This window comes from Oncorhynchus mykiss, chromosome 8, assembly GCF_057628025.1.
Source record: "Oncorhynchus mykiss isolate SJ-2025 chromosome 8, ASM5762802v1, whole genome shotgun sequence".
NCBI classification, from domain to species: domain Eukaryota; kingdom Metazoa; phylum Chordata; class Actinopteri; order Salmoniformes; family Salmonidae; genus Oncorhynchus; species Oncorhynchus mykiss.
The window spans coordinates 85270011-85294456 of record NC_143029.1 but is presented as its reverse complement, the minus strand read 5'-3'; the positions used below and the strand labels follow the sequence as shown (position 1 = coordinate 85294456).

Sequence of the window (24446 nt, the reverse complement as noted above, 5' to 3'; positions counted from 1 at the left end):
ACATCTGTCATCTACAGTTCATTCCCTCATAAAGGACGTTGCGTGTTGCAACGCACCAAACAGCCATGTCGGTGGTTCTGTTAGCTCATTTGGTTGCAGTTCTTGTACCCAGGGTTCTGGGTTTGAATCCTACTGAATATGTTTTAAGTGCAAGTCGCTTGGGATAAAAAGCATCAGATAAATTATTGTCTGACGGACATCGACTGATCAATGATATCTAATCTATTTACAATATGACCTCAACTACCAAGACAGTGGGCTTATGTTTTTATCCATGATACTGGTAATGACAGTGTAATTTCATCCTTATAGCTTGTCAACCATGACCTGGGATTTCAATAACTACAATACGCTGTGAACGGCCAACCCAGCAGTCTTCCAGTGGGTGTGGGTGGTGACCAGCTGGTGTGGGGTGGTGACCAGTGGGTGTGGGGTGGTGACCAGTGGGTGTGGGGTGGTGACCAGCGGGTGTGGGTGGTGACCAGCTGGTGTGGGGTGGTGACCAGCGGGTGTGGGTGGTGACCAGCGGGTGTGGGGTGGTGACCAGCTGGTGTGGGGTGGTGACCAGTGGGTGTGGGTGGTGACCAGCGGGTGTGGGGTGGTGACCAGCTGGTGTGGGGTGGTGACCAGTGGTTGTGGGTGGTGACCAGCGGGTGTGGGGTGGTGACCAGCTGGTGTGGGGTGGTGACCAGTGGGTGTGGGGTGGTGACCAGCGGGTGTGGGTGGTGACCAGCTGGTGTGGGTGGTGACCAGCGGGTGTGGGGTGGTGACCAGCTGGTGTGGGGTGGTGACCAGTGGGTGTGGGTGGTGACCAGCGGGTGTGGGGTGGTGACCAGCTGGTGTGGGGTGGTGACCAGTGGGTGTGGGGTGGTGACCAGTGGGTGTGGGTGGTGACCAGCTGGTGTGGGGTGGTGACCAGTGGGTGTGGGTGGTGACCAGCGGGTGTGGGGTGGTGACCAGCTGGTGTGGGGTGGTGACCAGTGGGTGTGGGGTGGTGACCAGCGGGTGTGGGTGGTGACCAGCTGGTGTGGGTGGTGACCAGCGGGTGTGGGGTGGTGACCAGCTGGTGTGGGGTGGTGACCAGTGGGTGTGGGTGGTGACCAGCGGGTGTGGGGTGGTGACCAGCTGGTGTGGGGTGGTGACCAGTGGGTGTGGGGTGGTGACCAGCAGGTGTGGGTGGTGACCAGCTGGTGTGGGTGGTGACCAGCTGGTGTGGGGTGGTGACCAGTGGGTGTGGGGTGGTGACCAGTGGGTGTGGGGTGGTGACCAGCTGGTGTGGGGTGGTGACCAGCGGGTGTGGGGTGGTGACCAGCAGATGTGGGGTGGTGACCAGCGGGTGTGGGTGGTGCACAGCGGGTGTGGGTGGTGCCCAGCGGGTGTGGGTGGTGGCCAGCTGGTGTGGGTGGTGGCCAGCTGGTGTGGGGTGGTGAACAGCTAGTGTGGGTGGTAACCAGCGGGTGTGGGTGGTGGCCAGCTGGTGTGGGTGGTGACCAGTGGGTGTGGGGTGGTGACCAGCGGGTGTGGGTGGTGACCAGCTGGTGTGGGGTGGTGACCAGCTGGTGTGGGTGGTAACCAGCGGGTGTGGGGTGGTGACCAGCGGGTGTGGGGTGGTGACCAGCTGGTGTGGGGTGGTGACCAGCTGGTGTGGGGTGGTGGCCAGCGGGTGTGGGTGGGGGCCAGCTGGTGTGGGTGGTGACCAGCGGGTGTGGGGTGGTGACCAGCTGGTGTGGGTGGTGACCAGCTGGTGTGGGTGGTGACAAGCTGGTGTGGGGTGGTGACCAGCTGGCGTGGGGTGGTGACCAGCTGGTGTAGGGTGGTGACCAGCTGGTGTGGGGGGTGACCAGTGGGTGTGGGGTGGTGACCAGCTGGTGTGGGGTGGTGACCAGTGGGTGTGGGGTGGTGACCAGTGGGTGTGGGTGTTGACCAGCTGGTGTGGGTGGTGACCAGCGGGTGTGGGGTGGTGACCAGCTGGTGTGGGGTGGTGACCAGCGGGTGTGGGTGGTGACCAGCGGGTGTGGGGTGGTGACCAGCTGGTGTGGGGTGGTGACCAGCTGGTGTGGGGTGGTGACCAGCTGGTGTGGGGTGGTGACCAGTGGGTGTGGGGTGGTGACCAGCTGGTGTGGGGTGGTGACCAGTGGGTGTGGGGTGGTGACCAGTGGGTGTGGGTGGTGACCAGCTGGCGTGGGGTGGTGACCAGCTGGTGTGGGGTGGTGACCAGTGGGTGTGGGGTGGTGACCAGTGGGTGTGGGGTGGTGACCAGCTGGCGTGGGGTGGTGACCAGCTGGTGTGTGGTGGTGACCAGTGGGTGTGGGGTGGTGACCAGTGGGTGCGTGGAGCTGGGCCTTTTGTCTTGTGACACATAACTGGGAATTTTTTGGGTGCCTGACGAGGACAAGCTGAGGGTGGCTGGTGGCAGCCTGCTGGTGTGTGTGTGTGTGTGTGTGTGTGTGTGTGTGTGTGTGTGTGTGTGTGTGTGTGTGTGTGTGTGTGTGTGTGTGTGTGTGTTTGTGTTATATTTAGGCCAGATGCCTTGGGTGTCAGGGGAGCATTATTAGGCCTTGTACAGAGAGGTTCCGGGGGGAGGGGTTATGATCTCTACGTGCCCTCCTGCCTGTCTCACGGCCCTATCTCCTGCACCAGCCAATCAGGCTCTCCAGGCGGACGGAGGCGGAGGCAACAGGGGAAAGGTGAGAACCGGAGAGGCATGCGATCCATGTGCTCCCACGTCACACGGCGGCTCCATGGTAACCGGGACATAACCATAGAGTAAAGCCTGTTCTTCCATATTTGGGTTGGAAGGAGGGGAGCCGGCCTGTAAGGCTGTCACACGCTTTCCCCCCCAACTGAGTCAGTCCCCTACTAACCAACTACGCAGGACTCTACTACCCAACTACCCTACTAGACTACCACCCAACTATGCTACGAACCCTACTACCCAACTGCCCTACTACACTACCACCCAACTACCCAACTAGACTACCACCCAACTACGCTACGACCCTACTACCCAACTGCCCTACTACACTACCACCCAACTACCCTACTAGACTACCACCCAACTACGCTACTACACTACCACCCAACTACCCTACTAGACTACCACCCAACTACCCTACTAGACTACCACCCAACTACCCTACTACACTACCACCCAACTACCCAACTACCCTTCTAGACTACCACCATACTACCCAACTACGCTATGCCCCTACTACCCAACTACCCTACTACACTACCACCCAACTACCCTACTGGACTACCACCCTACTACCCAACTACCCTACTACACTACCACCCAACTACCTTACTACACTACCACCCAACTACGCTACAACCCTACTACCCTACTACCCAACTACGCTACTACACTACCACCCAACTACCCAACTACCCTACTACACTACCACCCAACTACCCTACTAGACTACCACCCAACTACCTTACTACACTACCACCCAACTACGCTACAACCCTACTACCCTACTACCCAACTACGCTACTACACTACCACCCAACCACCCAACTACCCTACTAGATTACCACCCAACTACCAAGCTACCCTGCTACCCAGCTACTCAACTACCCAGCTACCCTGCAACCCTACTACCCTGCCACCCAGCTACTCAACTACCCAGCTACCCTCCTACCCAACTACCCTACTACCTAACTACCCAACTGCCCTTCTTCCCAACTACTCTACCACCCAACTACCCTACCACCCACTACCCTAGTACCTAACTACCCAACAACCCAATTACCAACTCCAAAGACATGTGAGCATTTTTGATGATGCTACTGCTGTTTTGTGTCTAGGCTGGGTTACTTTAAAGCAATTTGTGACAACTGCTGATGTAAAAAGGGCTTCATAAATACATATGAACTTTGATTGAATTTAAATACATGGAATAATTTTTGACAAGCATAACATGATGAACCCAAATGTTATTCACCAGACACTACCTCCGATGCACAGTTGCCTGGTAACAAAGTTAGATATCCCAAAATTGTGGCAACATTTTGTGACCTTAGGCCAGGGGTCTCCAATAGCTCACAGGCCAACTACCAGTAGCTCACAGGGCAACTACCAGTAGCTCTCAGGCCAACTACCAGTAGCTCTCAGACCAACTACCAGTAGCTCTCAGGCCAACTACCAGTAGCTCGCAGGGCAACTACCAGTAGCTCTCAGGCCAACTACCAGTAGCTCTCAGACCAACTACCAGAAGCTCTCAGGCCAACTACCAGTAGCTCTCAGGCCAACTACCAGTAGCTCGCAACCAACTACCAGTAGCTTGCAGGCCAACTACCAGTAGCTCGCAGGCCAACTATCAGTAGCTCGCAGGCCAACTACGAGTAGCTCGCAGGCCAACTACCACTAGCTCGCAGGCCAACTACCAGTAGCTCACAGGCCAACTACGAGTAGCTCGCAGGCCAACTACCAGTAGCTTGCAGGCCAACTATGAGTAGCTCGCAGGCCAACTACCAGTAGCTCACAGGCCAAATACCAGTAGCTCGCAGGCCAACTACCAGTAGCTCTCAGGCCAACTACCAGTAGCTCTCAGGCCAACTACCAGTAGCTCGCAGGCCAGCTACCAGTAGCTCACAGGCCAACTACGAGTAGCTCGCAGGCCAACTACCAGTAGCTCTCAGACCAACTACCAGTAGCTTGCAGGCCAGCTACCAGTAGCTCGCAGGCCAACTACCAGTAGCTCTCAGGCCAACTACCAGTAGCTCGCAGGCCAACTACCAGTAGCTCGCAGGCCAACTACCAGTAGCTCTCAGGCCAACTACCAGTAGCTCTCAGACCAACTACCAGTAGCTCTCAGGCCAGCTACCAGTAGCTCGCAGGCCAACTACCAGTAGCTCTCAGGCCAACTACCAGTAGCTCGCAGGCCAACTACCAGTAGCTCGCAGGCCAACTACCAGTAGCTCTCAGGCCAACTACCAGTAGCTCTCAGACCAACTACCAGTAGCTCTCAGGCCAGCTACCAGTAGCTCGCAGGCCAGCTACCAATCCACATTGATGGTTTTTTTTTACCCTAAAAAATGTTATTCTGGTGTGATTTAAGCATTGACACTGACTTATAGCATCCAATTTAATTGTTTCTTTATGAATACTTAGAATTTTAAGAGTGAAAAACAAAACAAACAATCCCAGACCAGAACCGAATAAAACCGAGATAGGAAAAATGTGCAGTTGCTCAAAATGTTTCATAATTAAAAAGTAGGTCTTATGCTAGAAAAGGGTGGAGACCCCTGACTTAGGACATACCCAGTTCTGTTTTATAAGAAGTGATCTGTTTCATTTACCACTGTGCTGTTAGATAATCAAGGCTGTAAAGGGCAAAGGACATTAGTTATGAGTTGGCCCTTTCCATAGAACCTGATCTTGAGCATGCACGGGGGATATTTGGCACAACTTTGGCAGAAACTCTGTCTGATTTTTGACAGTTAAATTGATGGCATCCAACGGGATCAACTTCACTAAGGTAAAAGGAGTAAGTCACTGTGCAACCTGTTCTCACACACACACACACACACACACACACACATTCTACTAAGCTCTATGGAATTGTTTTAAGAAAGTCATACCAAGGACCATTTAGCTATTTGATTTTGAATTCCAAGACCCCTTGAAGCATCACATTTTTTTTTTTTTTTTACAAATAATTTGATTTAAAAAATGTGTTTGGCCTTTCTGCTATTAGCCCATGCAAACGCATTGAACAACAGATTCACTACATGGAACAAAAGACAGTCCCCCCCAAAAAAAATCTAAAGGAAAGTTGTTCTGAAGTGTCTGTCCTATATCTGAGATATATAAGAAAATCTGGAAACATATATACATATATACATGTTTTCTTGTACATGTATTTAACCCCTTATTTTTTGCCACCAAACACTCTCCATATATACTGTACTTCCTGTCATTTTTTAAAGTGGCACCGGGAGACCTTAAAACGAGTCTTGTGAGGCCTGTGGGCGTCCGAGAGCAAAATGACATGTACGAGTTTGTGAGAATCTCACCTTTACACAGAGAGGTCATATCAGTGTGTAAATGTTCGGACGCTACAGACAGAAGTTTGGTAGATCGGCTGTACAGAAATTCAGACGAGTCCCAAGACGCTTGTGAGGGGGGGGGGGGGGGGGGGGGGGGTCGTAGAGCAAAACGGAAACCACCATCCTGTTCATGAGTCTCATCTTTCCATAGAGGGGTTATAATAGTTTGTAGGCCAAACCGTTCAGACTCTACAGGCAATTTTGACCGATTTTCGAGATGTCTCATGGTCTGACAAACACCACTCTAGCTTATTTGTATTATGCTGAGTAGATTTCCACGGGGGCGCGGACATCGTCTGTAGTTTTTATATATATATGTATATATAGAGCGAGAGAGAGAGAGAGCGAGAGAGAGAGAGAGAGAGAGAGAGAGAGAGAGAGAGAGAGAGAGAGAGAGAGAGAGAGAGAGAGAGAGATTTTACTTCCTAAATTTCCCAAACACTTTCCTAGACTTGTGTAGGATGATAAATACTGTTTTTTTTTAGTTTAAATCGCTTTGGTAGTATTTTCAAAACTCTTAGTGCAAAACTCCAAACTGGTAACATTTGTAATAATGCAGCCAGTCTAACATTCAAAACCTTTCATTGTGCATTGATTTTGTTTGTAGACATCTTTCACCACACAACCATTGATCCAAAATATACGTTTACTGTGAAATATAATGAGCACATTGGTTTAATCACCTTAACACGACATAATGATATCTCCTCAATTGAGTTAATTTAACAACCAGTTTATCCAATAGCAAAACATTTAAGATGCATGTTTCAAAATTACCCTTTGAATGTAATATTCGACAGTACTGTAAACTGTAGTACATTAAACTGTTTCCACATTAGGCAATACACCCATTAAAATTGACTGAACATCAAATGTCCATCATTTCTATCAAAAGTGTGATCACTGAAGACATCTTTCACAATGCAATCAAATGAAAGCGAAGAAAGCAACACATTTTTTTTATCTGGCAGTAGTTTACATCAAGCCTGTCTTGAGCATTTGGCCACAGGTTCTCATCGAAATCACAGTAAATATACCAACTGGTGATGCACCTGGGAAAAACCTTTAGGAATGTGTCGTATTCCAGCCTGACATAGGTCTGGATTGAATTCATTGCATGCCTCATCCGTGCCCTGAGGGAGGTTGGTACACCCATGGGGATGGCAATCAGAACATCTTCCACCTGTGCAGTCATTGTGTATTGTATTTTACAGTGTTGTATTGTAGTGGTTCTGTACGTGGCCCAGTTCATTAGAGCATGGCACTAGCAACACTAGAGTTGTAGGTTCGATTCCCGCTGAGGTCACATACCAAAAATGTGTGGACTGTTGTTGTCCCCGTTTGGTGAAAAGGTGACTGTGTGATTTTGTATGTTGTAATTAGTCAATTGAAAATGTGCTTAAGAGTTTTCAAACAACTGTCCTTTTGATGATCTGTTTTGAGTTTTGTACTAAGTTGTGAAAATGTACCACATACCTGTGAAAATTTCACCAAAGCAATAAAACAACCTGTAATACAGCAATAGTCTTGGCACTTGTCTTATTGGTGCTGTATTATGGAATGATTAAAGAAACATAGAAACGTGCATGGCTACCGAACAACTACAATCAGGTGTAACCGATGTGAAACGGCTAGCTAGTTAGCGGTGGTGCGCGCTAATAGCGTTTTCGATCGGTGACGTCACTCGCTCTGAGACCTTGAGGTAGTTGTTCCCCCTTTGCTCTGCCAGGGCAGCGGAGCGATGGGTAACGATGCTTCGTGGGTGTCAGTTGTCTGTGTGTGCAGGGGGTGAGGGAACGGACGAAAGTTATACTGTTACACAGGCCTACTACAGTGCTTGAAAGGCAATTTATTTCAATAGATCCATTATTAACTATATATGAATGTGTTATTAATAACTGTAAAAACTACACATAAACGTTAATAATTAATGTTAGACTTAAAAGGTGATACATAGGCCTAAGTGTTTATATGAATAATAATAGCCATCACACTATCTGTGTCACAACAGAGTATCACGAGGATTAGTTCCCACATGTAGGTTATCAAAGCAAGGACACGCCATCATAAAACGCCCCCCTGACAAAGCAACATATTAGTTACAACTAGAGGTAAAGTTCATTGCCTGGAATATCATTTTATGACGTCTGGTCCACGCGAGGTTGCTGACGCCTTAATCGGGGAGGAAGGGCTCGTGGTAATGGCTGGAGCGAAATTTGTGGAATGACAAGGTTGTTTGATGCCATTCCAGCCATTATTATGAGCCGTTGTCCACTCAGCAGCCTCCACTGGTCTGGTCACGTTCTGAGTCAATTAAAGGTACACCCTATTGCCAGATGAAACCGTAAGACCAAATGAATCCAAATCGTCCCACTGACCTTGGTATGTAGCCTAATATAGAAGTGATAGGCCTACATGTCTTACTGAAAACCTGTCATGTCGCTGTCAACGTTAGTGTTGGCTTTCAAATGCCATCAGTGTGAGCTGAAAACTGTCCACTTGCAATGTCAATTTTAGATAGGAGCAGTGGTAGTATTAGTATATTTATTTTTCTCAAAATCAAAATAGATCTTGTTTTGGCCTGGATAAAAACCGTCAAACATGCGCGTCTGGTCATTCACTTAAGAGAAGCCATCCGAGGGTTACAAGTAAACCTTTTTAGGTGAAAAGACAACGGCTAGCATATTGCATATAGCCTATTCCTCAAATGTCGTTCTTTCACTTTGGAATCTGAAGAATATAAATTCACCTCTTCATTAGCCTACATAAACCACTACAACATGAATATGCGCGTGCTTCAGCTCATGACAAAATGGAAAAACACTCAAAGGCAGAACTTGGCACTGAGTGACCGTACAAGCAATAACAGACCGTGGAGCATTGACCGAAAACATGACGTTTGTAGGCTACAGTATACGATCTTTCTCAAGGAATATATCGGTCTTTTGTTGTTTTGTCTCACCTTGAAGTTTGTCTCCCCGTGATGTGATCTGTAGTAATGTTATGGTGACCCCGTCATACCCTCCGGGTTTATCAATTAGATGTTTACTCCGCATGATATGGCTTCTGGTGTCACAGTATCGGGAAGGAAAACAGGTGTATTCCTTCGTGGGTTTCTTGTGGCATAACCATTATAGACCTTCATCTTCGTTTAATCGCACAAGAATCAAAGATTCTGAGGAGCCCTGGGATACCTAGATTTATGGAATGAGATATATTCAAAGCGTACAACAATTAGTTTTTATTCGGCCAGCATCACAAGGGGAAGTCTAACTAACAGGTGTTTTAATATGAAAGCAACCCGAAGAGCAACAACGAAAAAATATTTCAAATCCTTTTATTAAAAAAAAAAAAAAAACACTATTTAATTTAAAACATATAGGCTATTGTTCAACCTTTGTGGCAACAGTTTGTTGTGATTTGTTTACTTTCTTTTGTTTAATACTTTTTTTGTTCACTAGTTTTTTTTTCTCACTTCAGACACACAAGTAAAGACTCAATATAGCATATATACTTACTGTCTATACTTTGTATCTGTCCTGCTCGAGAGCTGAAATCTGTGCCAAACCCGTTGCAAGGCGCCGCCGGTCTTATACTGGCTCGGTGAGCGGGGCGTTCCCTAGCTCTATTCTAGAACGTCCCACCAGGTATCGGGTTCCTGACTAATCATAGCCACCAGACAGACAGAGACAGTCGTTGAGCTTTTGCCCTATTTGGAGCGTGGCTACATTTACTAAGTCCTGACTATCCGCTAGACACACTTGCCAGCACTTCTCTCTTATTCTATGTTCCAGTCAATTGTTTGAACCAACAACAAACGTTCTTACTGCTGAGTGTTTTTTTTCGCATTGTTGTTATATTCCAGTTAATTTTGACAGAAAGCACACTATACTGGCCAGTAGGCTACCCTACAAAATACAATTTACACACGGTTTTCGCACAGCCTTCTTCTGGTCTCGCCAAGTTGCCAGATGGCCAATAACCAAATGTCATATGAGTGATACTGTATATCTGAGGTACCATATCAAAAAATATTGTTCCCATTAAAATGTATCCACACACCCCAAGTGTACTACTATTGTGAATATATAGGCTTTGTGTCAAGCATAATGAACAATAAATACTTCATTGATTTGATTTGGACACCTACAGGACACCTACAGCACCCAATGTCACAGGAAGGCCAAAAAGATCATCAAGGACAACAGCGGCCTATTCACCCCGCTATCGTCCAGAAGGCGAGGTCAGTACAGGTGCATCAAAGCTGGGACAGAGAGACCAAACACTTCTATCTCAAGTCCATCAGACTGTTAAATAGTCATCACTAGCACATTAGAGGCTGCTGCCCTATATACATAGACTTGAAATCACTGGCCACTTTAATAAATGGAACACTTGTCACTTTAATAGTGGTTACATATTTTGCATTACTCATCTCATATGTATAGACTGTATTCTATTATATTCTACTGTATCTTAGTCTATGCTGTTCTGACATTGCTCGTCCACGTATTTATATATTCTTAATTCTATTCCTTTACTTTAGATTTGTGTGTATTGGGTATATGTTGTGAAATTGTTAGATATTACTTGTTAGATGTTACTTCACTGTCGGAGCTAGAAACACAAGCATTTCGCTACATCTGCTATACACCTGTATATGGCCAATAGAATTTGATTTGATTTGATTATACTTCAATATTAACCGTGACGGCCTGACAGGTGTCTCAAACACAGATGTACACTGCCACCCCATGGCCATGCTCTGAAATAGAGATGTTTATTCAAGTGTACAGACAGAGGGTTGAGAGATGGTACAATTTAGAGATGTCATGTCAGCATTTAGAGATGTAGTAGCCTACCAATGTCGTTCACAATGACAGATTCATTGAGACGTTTGTCATTCTGTGATTAGGCTAAACATATTGTTAAAAAGGAAGATGGTTCCCCTGAAGAAAATGTATAAGATGTTGTAGCCAATCAGATAAATTGATATTGAATGTCATTGAATTTATTTGGGACAATTTACAGCATTCCACATGTGTTTATTATATAGTTTACCAAATTGTATCTCTTTATTCATAGGGACAGTAGGCTTGTTGAGTGCAATTGTTATATCTCATGGTGGATACAGAGTAGCCAACCTGGTCTCAGAGCATTTCATACTATTCTGTATGTAAATCCGGACTCTCAATTTAGTATGTTATGTTTCGTATGTTATGTATTAATTTGTGGATGTTCCTCACCCATTTTGTATGGTATGTTACGAATTACAATTTGCACTATATGTTGCAAATTTGCAAACTGTACAAAATGTTATACATTTGCTAAACATACTTTAAGTTATGAATTTGCAAAATGTATGATATTTTATGAATTCTAGATAGGTGGCTAACGTTAGCTAGCTGGCTAGCGTTAGCTAGGCTAGGGGTTAGGGGTTAGTTTTAAGGTTAGGGTTAAGTTTAGGAGTTAGGTTAAAGGATTAAGTTTAGGGGTTAGTGGATGGGGAAGGGTTGAAGGGTTAAAGGGTTTAGGTTAGAGTTAAGTTTGGGGGAAGGATTAGCTAACATGCTAAGCAGTTACAGAGTAGCTAAAATGTAGTAAGTAGCTGAAAAGTTGCTAAAGAGCTAAAATGCTAAAGTTGCCCATGAGTTGTACTCGCAAACTTTGGGTTGCAGACTTTCGCATTATACGCCCACTCATCCACCCCAATCAACCAGTTAACTAGACATTCACGGTATAAGCCCACCCATCCACCCCAACCAACCAGTTAACTAGACATTCACGTTATAAGCCCAACCATCCACCCTGACCAACCACCCTACTTTTGTTTTTGCCTTAAGTAACCATCTGTTTTATATAACCATACCAAACGTATTATATCATACGAATTTGAATATCCCGGATCAACGTTTACTATGTTACGTCTAATCTACGAGACCAGGTTGGGATAGCCTACTGACTGACTTCCCACTGTGCACAGACATCAGATTGACGTTTAGTTTTGATTTAAATTCGGTTGAGTTATCAACTAACGTGAATTCAACGTGAAATCAACCAAAATGTTCATCCTGTCATTGGAGTTAGGTTAAAAGTTGGGTGAAAAAAATACGAGATTCCCTTACATTGATGACTTTTAAGAAAAAATTTGCCAAAATGATAAGAGAAAATAAGTGTCAAATAAAGTACTGCCTCTTATATAGATTACTTGCATTGAAACAATGCCCAAGTTGATCACGAGAAACACACAAAAGTGGCGTTGCTATTCAGATGACCCTAGATGACACCAGTGCGTAAAATTTGCTAAGTAAACTCTAGGCTTGTGTAAACTACGTTATAAGGCTTGTGTAACTGAACTCCACAGGGAGGAAAGAGTTAAGTATTTTCTCTCGAACCTCAGGCTTTCTGTGCATGCTTAAGTAAACTAGCCCGTTTTGATAAATGGCTGAGAAATTCAAGCTTCCTGTCCTCTCCAACCATCAGTAGTGCCGCACACAGAGAAAACAGGCAGGCTATGCCGCATATTCACTGGAACGGAAAGTGCACGCGCTCCTCCTAAGAACTTTTAACTCCTCCACAGAACCATTTTAGCCTATTCTGTGCAATACAAATGTCAAATACGTAGGCCTATTGATTAATGTTGTAGTTAATGAGTTCTAGAGAGTGTTTAGTACGTTTAAATTATCAGTTATGGCGAAGTGGTCGATTTTACTTTTCTACCTCCTCCAAGGACTGGTTCATCTCATTACCGGGCAGCAGCAGCCGCCACGCGAACGAGTGGGGCCTTGGCGGCAGAGGATTCAGTGGGAGAATAACGGTAAGGTGTACAGTTTGATGAGCACCGGGTCAGAGTATCAACCACCGGCGCGGCCGAGAAGCCAATCCAGAGTCTACATGAGCACTGGGAGGGATGGCACCGGTCAGACTCAGCCTGGAACGCGGGAAGGCACAATGGCGCACAGAAGACCTGGACCAATCGAATCGAACGTAGGTGGACATTTACGGGACCAAACCAACAACGTTCTAGATCCTGGATCAGCACATTTAGGACATGATAGTAGACAGTATCTGGTACCCAATGCTCGCCAGTCAGGGGCCAGGTCGCAGCCCGAGATGCCATACCGAGCGGGTGTGGCGGGGTCCCCTGGCGCACGGCGCAACTCACCAGAGTACACTTCCCGTGTAAACGCCTCGGTCCCTGGGCTGCTCCCCGAGTTCTCCGGTAGCGGCGTACCGAGGAGAAGAGCCCCTGTCACTCAGGATGTTACCTGGGATGCTCGCTCGGGGCTTCCCGCCTCTTCATCCCGAGGCAGGGAGGCAGTGCCTGTACCGGGCGTAGAATACCAAGAGATGCGCGCGGAGCCCGGTGCATCCATCTCCAGGCAACCCGCACTAACGGATAATTCCAACGCACGTTATTTCATCCCTAACCGGAGGGGTACTCCTCCAGGACCCGGACCCGTTAACGCTGCTGAGACATCGAATGAGGCAGCAAGTAATGGCGAGGATATGGTCTCGGACGACCCTCGGAACCCTTTTAAAAACCACCGGAATTCCGTCTTCTACAACATGTATTCCTCCAGAGGCAGAACGCCCGTAGCACGCACACGGCGGCCGCGTCCCCCGGCGTCCGTTCCCGGCACTAGATATTTTCAGAATGGTATGTAATTGGCGCATAAAAGTGTAAACGCTCCAGTGACAACCGTTATAGGCGCTTATACGGCTTATGTGATGGCATTGTCTCTCTTTAGGGCTCCCAGATCTCGTCCCAGACCCGTATGCCATCCAGGCAGGTGCATACATCCAGCGGATGCAGATGTACTCGCTGCGCTGTGCGGCTGAGGAGAACTGTTTGGCGAGGTACGTTATACTGTAGTTGCCCAACTTGTTTTGTGCGCAATTTTTTCACAGCATATATTCTCTATTTGTCTTCATCCGCGAAACACTTTAAGAAAAAAAGTCTGCATTATCCCATTGTCTCTTCAATTCCTGAAATGTGTGGTTACTGTACATAATGCCTTCAATTGGTAGTTTGCCACTCAATAGGCAACATAAACAGGATGTCACTTAGGTACTTCCGTTTTGCACTGCCAATAAACTTAAAACATACTCATTTTTACAATTGTAAACGATTACCTTATCAGATATAATATGACAGTTAATGTATCTTTCCCTGTATGGTCTGTCCCAGGTCTGCGAGCACAGCAAGAGACATAGACTACAGAGTACTGCTCCGCTTCCCCCAGAAAGTCAAGAACCAGGGCACCACTGACTTCCTTCCTGTTAAACCAAGACACCAGTGGGAATGGCACAGCTGTCACCAGTGAGTAAATATATTCCCATTGCATATAGGAAGTAGAAATGACTAGCTCTATTTGTCTCAGGTCTTCCTCACTCGTGACAGGCAATAGCAGCTTGGCAGACACACTTATAACGACTGTATATGTATGAATGGGGAAACTTCAGAGGATAGATTAGACCAGTTCCTTTTTTTGTAGAACCTGAATTTTTACTTAATCCAGATCATTGTACATAATTTACTCCTGTACTCTGTCTCTCTCCTCTCTCCTGTCTCTCTCACCTCTCTCTCCTCTCTCCTGTCACTCTCCTCTCGCCTTTATCGCTCCTCTCCTCTCTCCTGTCTCTCTCTCCTCTCTCCTGTCACTCTCCTCTCGCCTTTATCGCTCCTCTCCTCTCTCCTGTCTCTCTCTCCTCTCTCCTCTCTCCTGTCTCTCTCTCCTCTCTCCTGTCACTCTCCTCTCTCCTTTATCGCTCCTCTCCTCTCTCCTGTCTCTCTCCCCTCTCTCTCCTCTCTCCTGTCACTCTCCTCTCTCCTTTATCGCTCCTCTCCTCTCTCCTGTCTCTCTCCCCTCTCTCTCCTCTCTCCTGTCACTCTCCTCTCTCCTTTATCGCTCCTCTCCTCTCTCCTGTCTCTCTCACCTCTCTCTCCTCTCTCCTGTCTCTCTCCTCTCTCCTGTCTCTCACCCCTCTCTCTCCTCTCTCCTGTCTCGCTCCTCTCTCCTGTCTCTCTCCCCTCTCTCTCCTGTCTCTCTCCTCTCTCCTGTCTCTCTCCCCTCTCTCTCCTCTCTCCTGTCTCGCTCCTCTCTCCTGTCTCTCTCCCCTCTCTCTCCTGTCTCTCTCCTCTCTCCTGTCTCTCTCCTCTCTCCTGTCACTCGCCCCTCGCTCTCGGTCTCCTCTCTTCTTTCTCTCCTCTCCTCTCTCACGTCTCTTTCTCTCTCCCTTCTCCTCTCTTCTTTCTCTCTCTCTCTCTCCGGTCTCCCCCTCTATGTCCTCCCCCAGACACTACCACAGTATGGATGCCTTCAGTAGCTATGACCTGCTAGATGTGATAACAGGAAGGAAGGTAGCTGAGGGACACAAGGCCAGCTTCTGTCTGGAGGACACAGGTTGTGATGCTGGATTTAGACGCAGATATGCCTGCACCGCCCATACACAGGTTAGTTCTGCACCGCCCATACACAGGTTAGTTCTGCACCGCCCATACACAGGTTAGTTCTGCACCGCCCATACACAGGTTAGTTCTGCACCGCCCATACACAGGTTAGTTCTGCACCGCCCATACACAGGTTAGTTCTGCACCGCCCATACACAGGTTAGTTCTGCACCGCCCATACACAGGTTAGTTCTGCAACGCTCATACACAGGAAAAACTCTGGGTCAAGAGTTTTTCTCCCTCCTGTCACTATAGAACAATATAGCCAGATAAATGTGATGATGTCTCATTACTGGGTTGCCTTCGAACTCTTTTCACGTTATTGTTTTTTGCATATTGAGCTGTGGCTGTGTTTTGTTTTGCGTTGACAGGGGCTGAGTCCAGGCTGTCATGACACCTATGCTGCCGATATTGACTGTCAGTGGATCGACATCACTGATGTTCCTGCAGGAAACTACTTCCTGAGGGTAATGTCATTCAATTATTATTGTATTTACAACAGCAACTTGGTAATGGTCTATTCCTTAATGGTAAAACAGTTCTGTTTTAAAACAGTGCAATCTGAATGAGGTCTGACCATCTCCTCTAAGCAGCGTTGTTCACACACAAATCTTTTCATTGTTCAGGTCATAGTGAATCCCAGTTATCATGTTCAAGAGTCGGATTATTCCAACAACGTGGTGCGGTGTGATATCACATACACGGGTACTCAGGTTCAGACACGGAACTGTCGGGTAACCAGGTAAGAGATGCTCTGTGATTGGTTGGCCACGATATGAGATTCTTTGTGATTGACCAATATATCATGGACTCTGTAATTGGCCATGATGCCATACATAACAAGGTCTCAGCCCTGTGTAGGTTTTTACACCCCAAAGGCCATGTAAGTGCAAAAAATAGAGGCTGGGTGGCAAATATAGATGTTTTTGGTAATGGTAATAGCATAAACATTCATATATATATTGTGTATATTGTATACACATTGTATATTAAATATATTTTATTTAACTAGGCAAGTCAGTTAAGAACAAATTCTTATTTACAATGATGGCCAAACCCGGACGAGACTGGGCCGATTGTGCACCGCCCTATGGGACTCTCAATCACGGCCGGATGTGACACAGCCTGGATTCAAACCAGGGACTGTAGTGATGCCTCTTACACTGAGAGGCAGTGCTTTTAGACCGCAGCGCCACTCAGGAGCACACTTGGATATATAACAGAATGCATTTGATTTGATACACTACATACCACTATTTCTTAAAGGGATCTCTTTCTTCCTCTCTCCACAGGGGTTAAAGCTTGCCATGGATTCTGAGGTATTTGTCCTCTTGTCCCTTTAAGTACTGTAAACAGCAGCAATCTCAACCGGTTGTTGCGGCCAATAGCTGTTGTAGATAGATTTGTTTGTTTTTTTACATTCCTCTGTTGATGACATTCCTTCAATTCTTTAGTGTGTCATATGTTTGGAAATCTGTACTAAAGAAGGCATTTTGTTACTAATTACCGAGGATTATGAGATGTCATGACATTGTGTATTTTTATCGATGTAACAAATCCTTTGAAGAAGAGGGATATTTTTGTATTTTTTTAGCATGATCTTGGAAAATGGAATGGAAAAAGTGCCTGTGCTTGAATTAGACATTATGCTCGAATAATATTATTTGTATGCTTTGATGTTTGCTCTGCACTTGTAGTATCGTTAGATGCAGTTGAGTACGTCTTTAATAACCACTTCGTGGCCATAATTAATACGTTGCAAAACGCCTGGTCTTGTATGTGCTAATACGTCTTTAATAACCACTTCGTGGCCATAATTAATACGTTGCAAAACGCCTGGTCTTGTATGTGCTAATACGTCTTTAATCACCACTTCGTGGCCATAATTAATACGTTGCAAACGCCTGGTCTTGTATGTGCTAAGTATCAATGTAATAATAGATTTTCTTTTACTTTGTAAGTATGTATGCATGAGTGAGCGAATGTTATTTTATTTTCTTTTACATTGTAATGTAAAATTGTTTATATGCCGCTCAAACCTACATTTTACAATTGGTGTTGTTTTTGTTGAAGGTGTTGTTCTAGATACAATAAGCATGGTGAAGAGTGGGTGTATTAAAAATAAATTCACCTCCGACTATTCTTTTCTTTTGTCACATGGAAAATAGAGCTCAGACTAGTGGAGCACCCGCAGTCCCCGTGGTTAGGCCTATATTTGAAAAAATAAATAGTTTGACCTTTATTTAACTAGGCAAGTCAGTTAAGAACAAATTCTTATTTTCTGGCCTATATCTGGTTAGGCCTATATCTGCGGGACGAATGGGTCTAGGGTTCATGACATCTTGTGTGGATGAAATCCGGGAGAAAACAATATCTTAAAAAATCCGTAAATGTATACTTCTTGTGCAATTTATATCTATCTATAGGCTACATCTAGGTTTTAATTTCATTTTTAAAGGCACTAGTGCGTAAGCCTAAACTTACGGACCTGACTGTACACGCTCCAAATAGCCTACACGCTGCTCAACAAATGCTTTTGGGAACAGGCAGCAAAAGTTTAGCGTTGATCCACGGAGGAAAAAAAGGGAAAATGTCAGAGTTGAATTCAATAAGAGAAAGGCTGCGAAATGGAGAGTTGAAAATAAAGAGAAGGGAGGACCAGACGAGTAACGTTTGGGAACGATTAAGTGAAGTGGTAGAAGAGGATGATAGCTAGGTTATGTGTGATGATTGAGATACACTAAACAAACTCTCAAGTCACAAGACGGGGACTTCAAATAGGCCTATAGCACATCAAGGGAACTGTAGCATACTGTTGAGATGGGTTAAATGGAAACTGACTGTCGGTCTATAGCCTCTCACATAGCCTAAAATATTAAAAGGAAAATTCCAACCCCCCCAAAAAACTATCGTTTGGTATTTGTTTCATTAGTCCATTGTTGACATAGTCCCAAAATGTTTTGTTTGTCAACAATCAAGTTTTCAAGATATGTCGCTTTCAAAATACAGAAATCATCCCCATATGATGCATTCTGAATCACATGATGCAAAACAGCAATGGATCTAATGAAACAAATACCAAAAGAGCGTTTTTTTGGGTGGAGTTTTCCTTTGTCCTCCAGCAGAATTACGCAAATTCCGGCAGTAAAAAAGATACATCAAATGTAGGCAACATTTTGACTCGGGAACAGGAGTGGAGAAACAGGATTTCTTTCTTTCAGCATCTTGAGCGAATGAGAATGAGCAGTTAGATAGGCTACCGCCTGTAGAGGTGCTGTCTCTATCAGCATCATAAAAGCACATCGTATTTTAACCACATAAAATATGCACCCAAGCCGAACTGAAATCTTATCAGAAACACTTTGGGTTGTTTTCACAGCTTTCCTATTTCCTTACAACCCGTCAAACTGATGTCATTTGGACATTTTGCACAGAAAATCTTTCCTGTTTGTTTTTAATGGTTATTTTCACACTACATTAAAAGACTCAACCCACCTGTTGAATGAAGACTGCTGGGAGTGGACTACGTGTGGTGCAGATTGTGCCTGGTCTTAAGAGAGGCTGAGCCATCGAACACCAGATTTCACAAACACAGAGGAGAGCTGCTGTGCCTTGACAGTTTGTTTGCTGACAGGCCTATGTGGAGACGGAGGTCAGAGGTTGTTATACAGCCATGGGTTGGTTTGAGTTGGAAAGTCATTACGTACAAAGCTATTTATAACACATTTTGTCACTGAAAAGTTTTTGAATATTGAATCAAGATTTGAGAACACTACCTGCATTCAATAAGATAAATATATACGAAGAAACCAGAAGACATAGACTCTGTTGTAAAAGAACAGCAAACATCTAAGATGAACTGGTTTACACTGGAAGACTCTAATGTGTGTCTATGCCAGAATAGATTGTCTATGTTATTGAAAGAGTCTGACTGGAAAATCCTCTTCCTCTTTAATCAACTCCACTCCATCCCGTCTGTCTAGGAATTCCAGCCCAATATTTACACACAGTCAGTGACAATCTCCACTCTGTTGTGGAGGTACAGACTTTCTACTTTTGTGGTCAACAGAAACAGGACTAGTCAGTAGGACTAGAGAATCAACCGTTGAACACGTCAACTGTTTAAATAAAAACATTAGATGCTACAAAGCTTTGTTTCCTACTCTACCCAGGTCTTCTAGAGAGGCCCTGTGATTTCAAACATGCCATGTAGAAGAGAAGACGGTGGCTGTTTGCTCAGCTGTGAGCCATGCAGCATGCAGACGGACGGTAGCAGCTAGTTCAGACATCAGGAGCGTCCAGCTCCTCCTGGCTAGGGACTTCAGCGCTACTACAGTAGATGGAGATGGAAACGCCAGGTTGGCCCCTTCTGCTTAACATCACTCAGACATCATTACATCAACCCAGATGTTGTTGGCAGGAAGGATATCAGTCTCTGTGCGTCCCAAATGCGATCTTATTCCCCATATAGTGAACTACTTTTAACTAGGGCCAATAGGGAGTGGACAAAACATTAGGAACGCCTGTTCTTTCCATGACATAGACTGACCAAGTGAATCCATGTATAAGCTGTGACCCATTACGGATGTCACCTGATATATCAAATTCAATCAGTATAGATGAAGGGGTTAAAAAAGGAGTTTTAAGCCTTGGGACAACTGAGACATGGATTACGTATGTGTGCCGTTCAGAGAGTGAATGGGCCAGACCAAAGATTTAAGTGCCTTTGAATGGGATGTGGTAGTAGGTGCCAGGAGCACTAGTTTGAGTGTGTCAAGGACTGCAATGCTGCGGGATTTTTCACGCTCAACAGTTTCCTGTGTGTATAAAGAATGGTCCACCACCCAAAGGACATCCAGCCAACTTGACAACTGTGGGAAGCATTGGAGTCAACGTGGGCCAGCATCCCTGTGGAACGCTTTCAACACCTTGTAGAGTCCATGCCTTGACGAATTGAGGCTGTTCTGAGGGCAGAAGAGGGTCCATTTCAATATTTGGAAGGTGTTCCTAATGTTTTGTCCACTCACTGTATAGGAAATAGAATGCCATCTGGGACACAGACTCTGAGACATAATGCCATATTGGGCCAAATACAGGTAGAACAGACAGAGAGAAGAACATTGAGAAGCCCAAAGCTCATTCTACTTGTTATACTGTAGCGTGGTTAGTAACTGTTGCTGTTGCTTAGCAAATACCAATGAGGAACAGTCTGTAGCCTAGCTAACTGGCAGCTACATGTTTCAGAGTAAGTTCTCTGCTAGCTCCTCTCTGAGTCATGCTACTGATCCAGTAGAAATGCTCTGGTAAACACAGACATTCCCCCGCTGCATCTGCACGTAGGTGGGTAGTGTGGGGAACGGGTGTTAAGGTTTGGCGAGATATTTGGGCCACGTGAGCATGGGCTGAGGCAGCTGTAGAGGGAGAGTGCGCTGGACTGCGATGTGCTGTGCATACCTGGGTCCAGGAAACCGGGGCCCGGGGTTGGCCTCCCCAGGCAGGTTGGTTTAGGCACTGAGAAGAGAAATTCCACAATTACTCTGTCATCTCGTTGAGACGAGAAATATTGCTGAGTTCAGCCATAATATACATCAGAGCTACGACCGGTATCCTACAGCTCAGACAAACAGAAAGAGGGTCCAATTCAGACATAATATACATCAGAGCTACGGACGGTATCCTACAGCTCAGACAAACAGAAAGAGGGTCCAATTCAGACATAATATACATCAGAGCTACGGACGGTATCCTACAGCTCAGACAAACAGAAAGAGGGTCCAGTTCCTCCATAATATACATCAGAGCTACGGACGGTATCCTACAGCTCAGACAAACAGAAAGAGGGTCCAGTTCAGCCATAATATACATCAGAGCTACGGACGGTATCCTACAGCTCAGACAAACAGAAAGAGGGTCCAGTTCCTCCATAATATACATCAGAGCTACGACCGGTATCCTACAGCTCAGACAAACAGAAAGAGGGTCCAATTCAGACATAATATACATCAGAGCTACGACCGGTATCCTACAGCTCAGACAAACAGAGAGAGGGTCCAATTCAGACATAATATACATCAGAGCTACGGACGGTATCCTACAGCTCAGACAAACAGAGAGAGGGTCCAGTTCAGACATAATATACATCAGAGCTACGGCCGGTATCCTACAGCTCAGACAAACAGAGAGAGGGTCCAATTCAGCCATAATATACATCAGAGCTACGGACGGTATCCTACAGCTCAGACAAACAGAAAGAGGGTCCAATTCAGACATAATATACATCAGAGCTACGGACGGTATCCTACAGCTCAGACAAACAGAGAGAGGGTCCAGTTCCTCCATAATATACATCAGAGCTACGACCGGTATCCTACAGCTCAGACAAACAGAAAGAGGGTCCAATTCAGACATAATATACATCAGAGCTACGACCGGTATCCTACAGCTCAGACAAACAGAAAGAGGGTCCAATTCAGACATAATATACATCAGAGCTACGGACGGTATCCTACAGCTCAGACAAACAGAGAGAGGGTCCAGTTCCTCCATAATATACATTACGGCTACAACTATGGGCCAGGTTGGCCCCTTCTGCTTAACATCACTCAGACATCATTACATCAACCCAGATGTTGTTGGCAGGAAGGACAGTCGGGACAGAGATAGAGAGACACAAGACAGGGAGAGTGAGAGACAGAGAGGGAGAGGAAATGTCCACCTGGCATAACATGGGCCTGGGCGACTTATAGAACTGGCAGGCAGGCACCTCGACCAACATACAGAATTTAATAAACACTGGCTCAGTTAATAAACCGGGAGACTATACATCAGGCACACGTCTGAATTTTTAATTTTTTAAAATTTATTTATTTAACCGGGCAAGTCAGTTAAGAACAAATTCTTATTTACAATGACGGCCTAGGAACAGTGGGTTAACTGCCTTGTTCAGGGGCAGAATGACAGAGGGTTTGAACTTGCAACCTTCCTGCTACTAGTCCAACGCTCTAACCACTAGGCTACCCTGCCGCCCCATACGGCAGATGAATGAAGTCATGAGTGAGGAGGACCAGTCAGGAATTCTGTCTGTGTGTTAGTCTGGTGGTGTATGAGTGGTTACACATCTGTATAATGACCTCTTCTCCGGTCACCCAAGTCATAGACTGTTCCCTCTGCTGCCGCACGGCAAGCGGTACCGGAGCGCTGAGAAGGCTTCTACCCCCCAAGCTATAAGACTGCTGGCCACCCAAACTATTTACATTGCCCCCCCCCCCTCCCACACTTTGTTTTTACACTGCCGCTACTCACTGTTGATCATCTATGTATTTACCCTTTACCCTTACCAACATGTACAAATTACCTCACTAACCAGTACCCCCACACATTTATTACCTCACTAACCTGTACCCCCACACATTTATTACCTCACTAACCTGTACCCCCACACATTTATTACCTCACAAACCTGTACCCCCACACATTTATTACCTCACTAACCTGTACCCCCACACATTTATTACCTCACAAACCTGTACCCCCACACATTTATTACCTCACTAACCTGTACCCCCACACATTTATTACCTCACTAACCTGTACCCCCACACATTTATTACCTCACTAACCTGTACCCCCACACATTTATTACCTCACTGACCAGTACCCCCACACATTTATTACCTCACTAACCTGTACCCCCACACATTTATTACCTCACTAACCTGTACCCCCACACATTTATTACCTCACAAACCTGTACCCCCACACATTTATTACCTCACAAACCTGTACCCCCACACATTTATTACCTCACAAACCTGTACCCCCACACATTTATTACCTCACTAACCTGTACCCCCACACATTTATTACCTCACTAACCTGTACCCCCACACATTTACTCGGTACCGGGCTCCCTGTATATAGTAGCCTCGTTACTGTTATGTCATTCTACTGTGTTACTTTTTACTTTATTTTATTTAGTAAATATTTTCTTAACACTATTACTTGAACTGCACTGTTGGTTAAGGGCCTGTAAGTAAGCATTTCACGGTAAGGTCTACCTGTTGTATTCGGTGCATGTGACAAATACAATTTGATTTGATTGAACCCTCCCAAAATCCCAAAACAATTTGTTGTATGTTGCACACATTCTAAGCTGTGACCATCATTACACAGCATCATGGAGTTAGTTTTCCAGAACTGAATGCCCAGGGGTAAGGAGAAACAAACATCACGTCTATTATCAAACCCAGTGTGTTAACACCCAGCTGCTGTTCAGGACAGACAGACAGGTAGACAGAGGCAGGCAGGCAGGCAGACAGACAGACGGACAGACAGACAGACAGACAGACAGACAGACAGACAGACAGACAGACAGACAGACAGACAGACAGAGGCAGGCAGGCAGGCAGACAGACAGACAGGTAGACAGACAGACAGACAGACAGACAGACAGACAGACAGACAGACAGACAGACAGACAGACAGACAGGTAGACAGAGGCAGGCAGGCAGGCAGGCAGACAGACAGACAGACAGACAGACAGACAGACAGACAGACAGACAGACAGACAGACAGACAGGTAGACAGAGGCAGGCAGGCGGGCGGGCGGACAGACAGACAGACAGACAGACAGACAGACAGACAGACAGGCAGGCAGGCAGGCAGGCAGGCAGGTAGTTAGGTAGGCAGGCAGGCAAACAGAGGCTGCAGGGGCGAGGTCGGCTGGACTATTTTTTAGTTGGGTCGGAAGTTTACATACACTTAGGTTGGAGTCATTAAAACACGTTTTTCAACCACTCCACAAATTTCTTGCTAACAAACTATAGTTTTGGCAAGTTGGTTAGGACTTGCAAGTCGTTTAGGACTTCTACTTTGTGACACAAGTAATTTTTCCAACAATTGTTTACAGACAGATTATTTCACTTCCAATTCACTG

The 24446-nt window shown here is 45.9% G+C and overlaps 1 protein-coding gene and 1 long non-coding RNA gene across 4 annotated transcripts in view; one reads left to right on the top strand and one right to left on the bottom strand.

Moving 5' to 3' along the window:
• LOC110530792 (uncharacterized) overlaps positions 1–9634 on the bottom strand; it is a 51940-nt gene extending 42306 nt beyond the window's left edge. For all 3 annotated transcript variants that reach the window (XR_016482685.1, XR_005052976.2, XR_002474602.3), the window contains exons 1-2: positions 9576–9634; positions 9020–9251 (exon numbers count right to left, since the gene is read on the bottom strand). This is a non-coding gene — a long non-coding RNA (uncharacterized LOC110530792). The remainder of the gene's footprint in view (positions 1–9019; positions 9252–9575) is intronic.
• A 976-nt stretch (positions 9635–10610) lies between these two features.
• Positions 10611–17646, top strand: LOC110530787 (protein-lysine 6-oxidase). The gene is made up of 7 exons (XM_036986543.2): positions 10611–13717; positions 13809–13917; positions 14249–14380; positions 15358–15514; positions 15883–15978; positions 16138–16253; positions 16804–17646. Exons 1-7 carry the CDS (start codon positions 12748–12750, stop codon positions 16808–16810), a joined length of 1587 nt encoding a protein of 528 aa, XP_036842438.1. The 5' UTR covers positions 10611–12747; the 3' UTR covers positions 16811–17646.
• The last annotated feature ends 6800 nt before the right edge of the window (positions 17647–24446 follow it).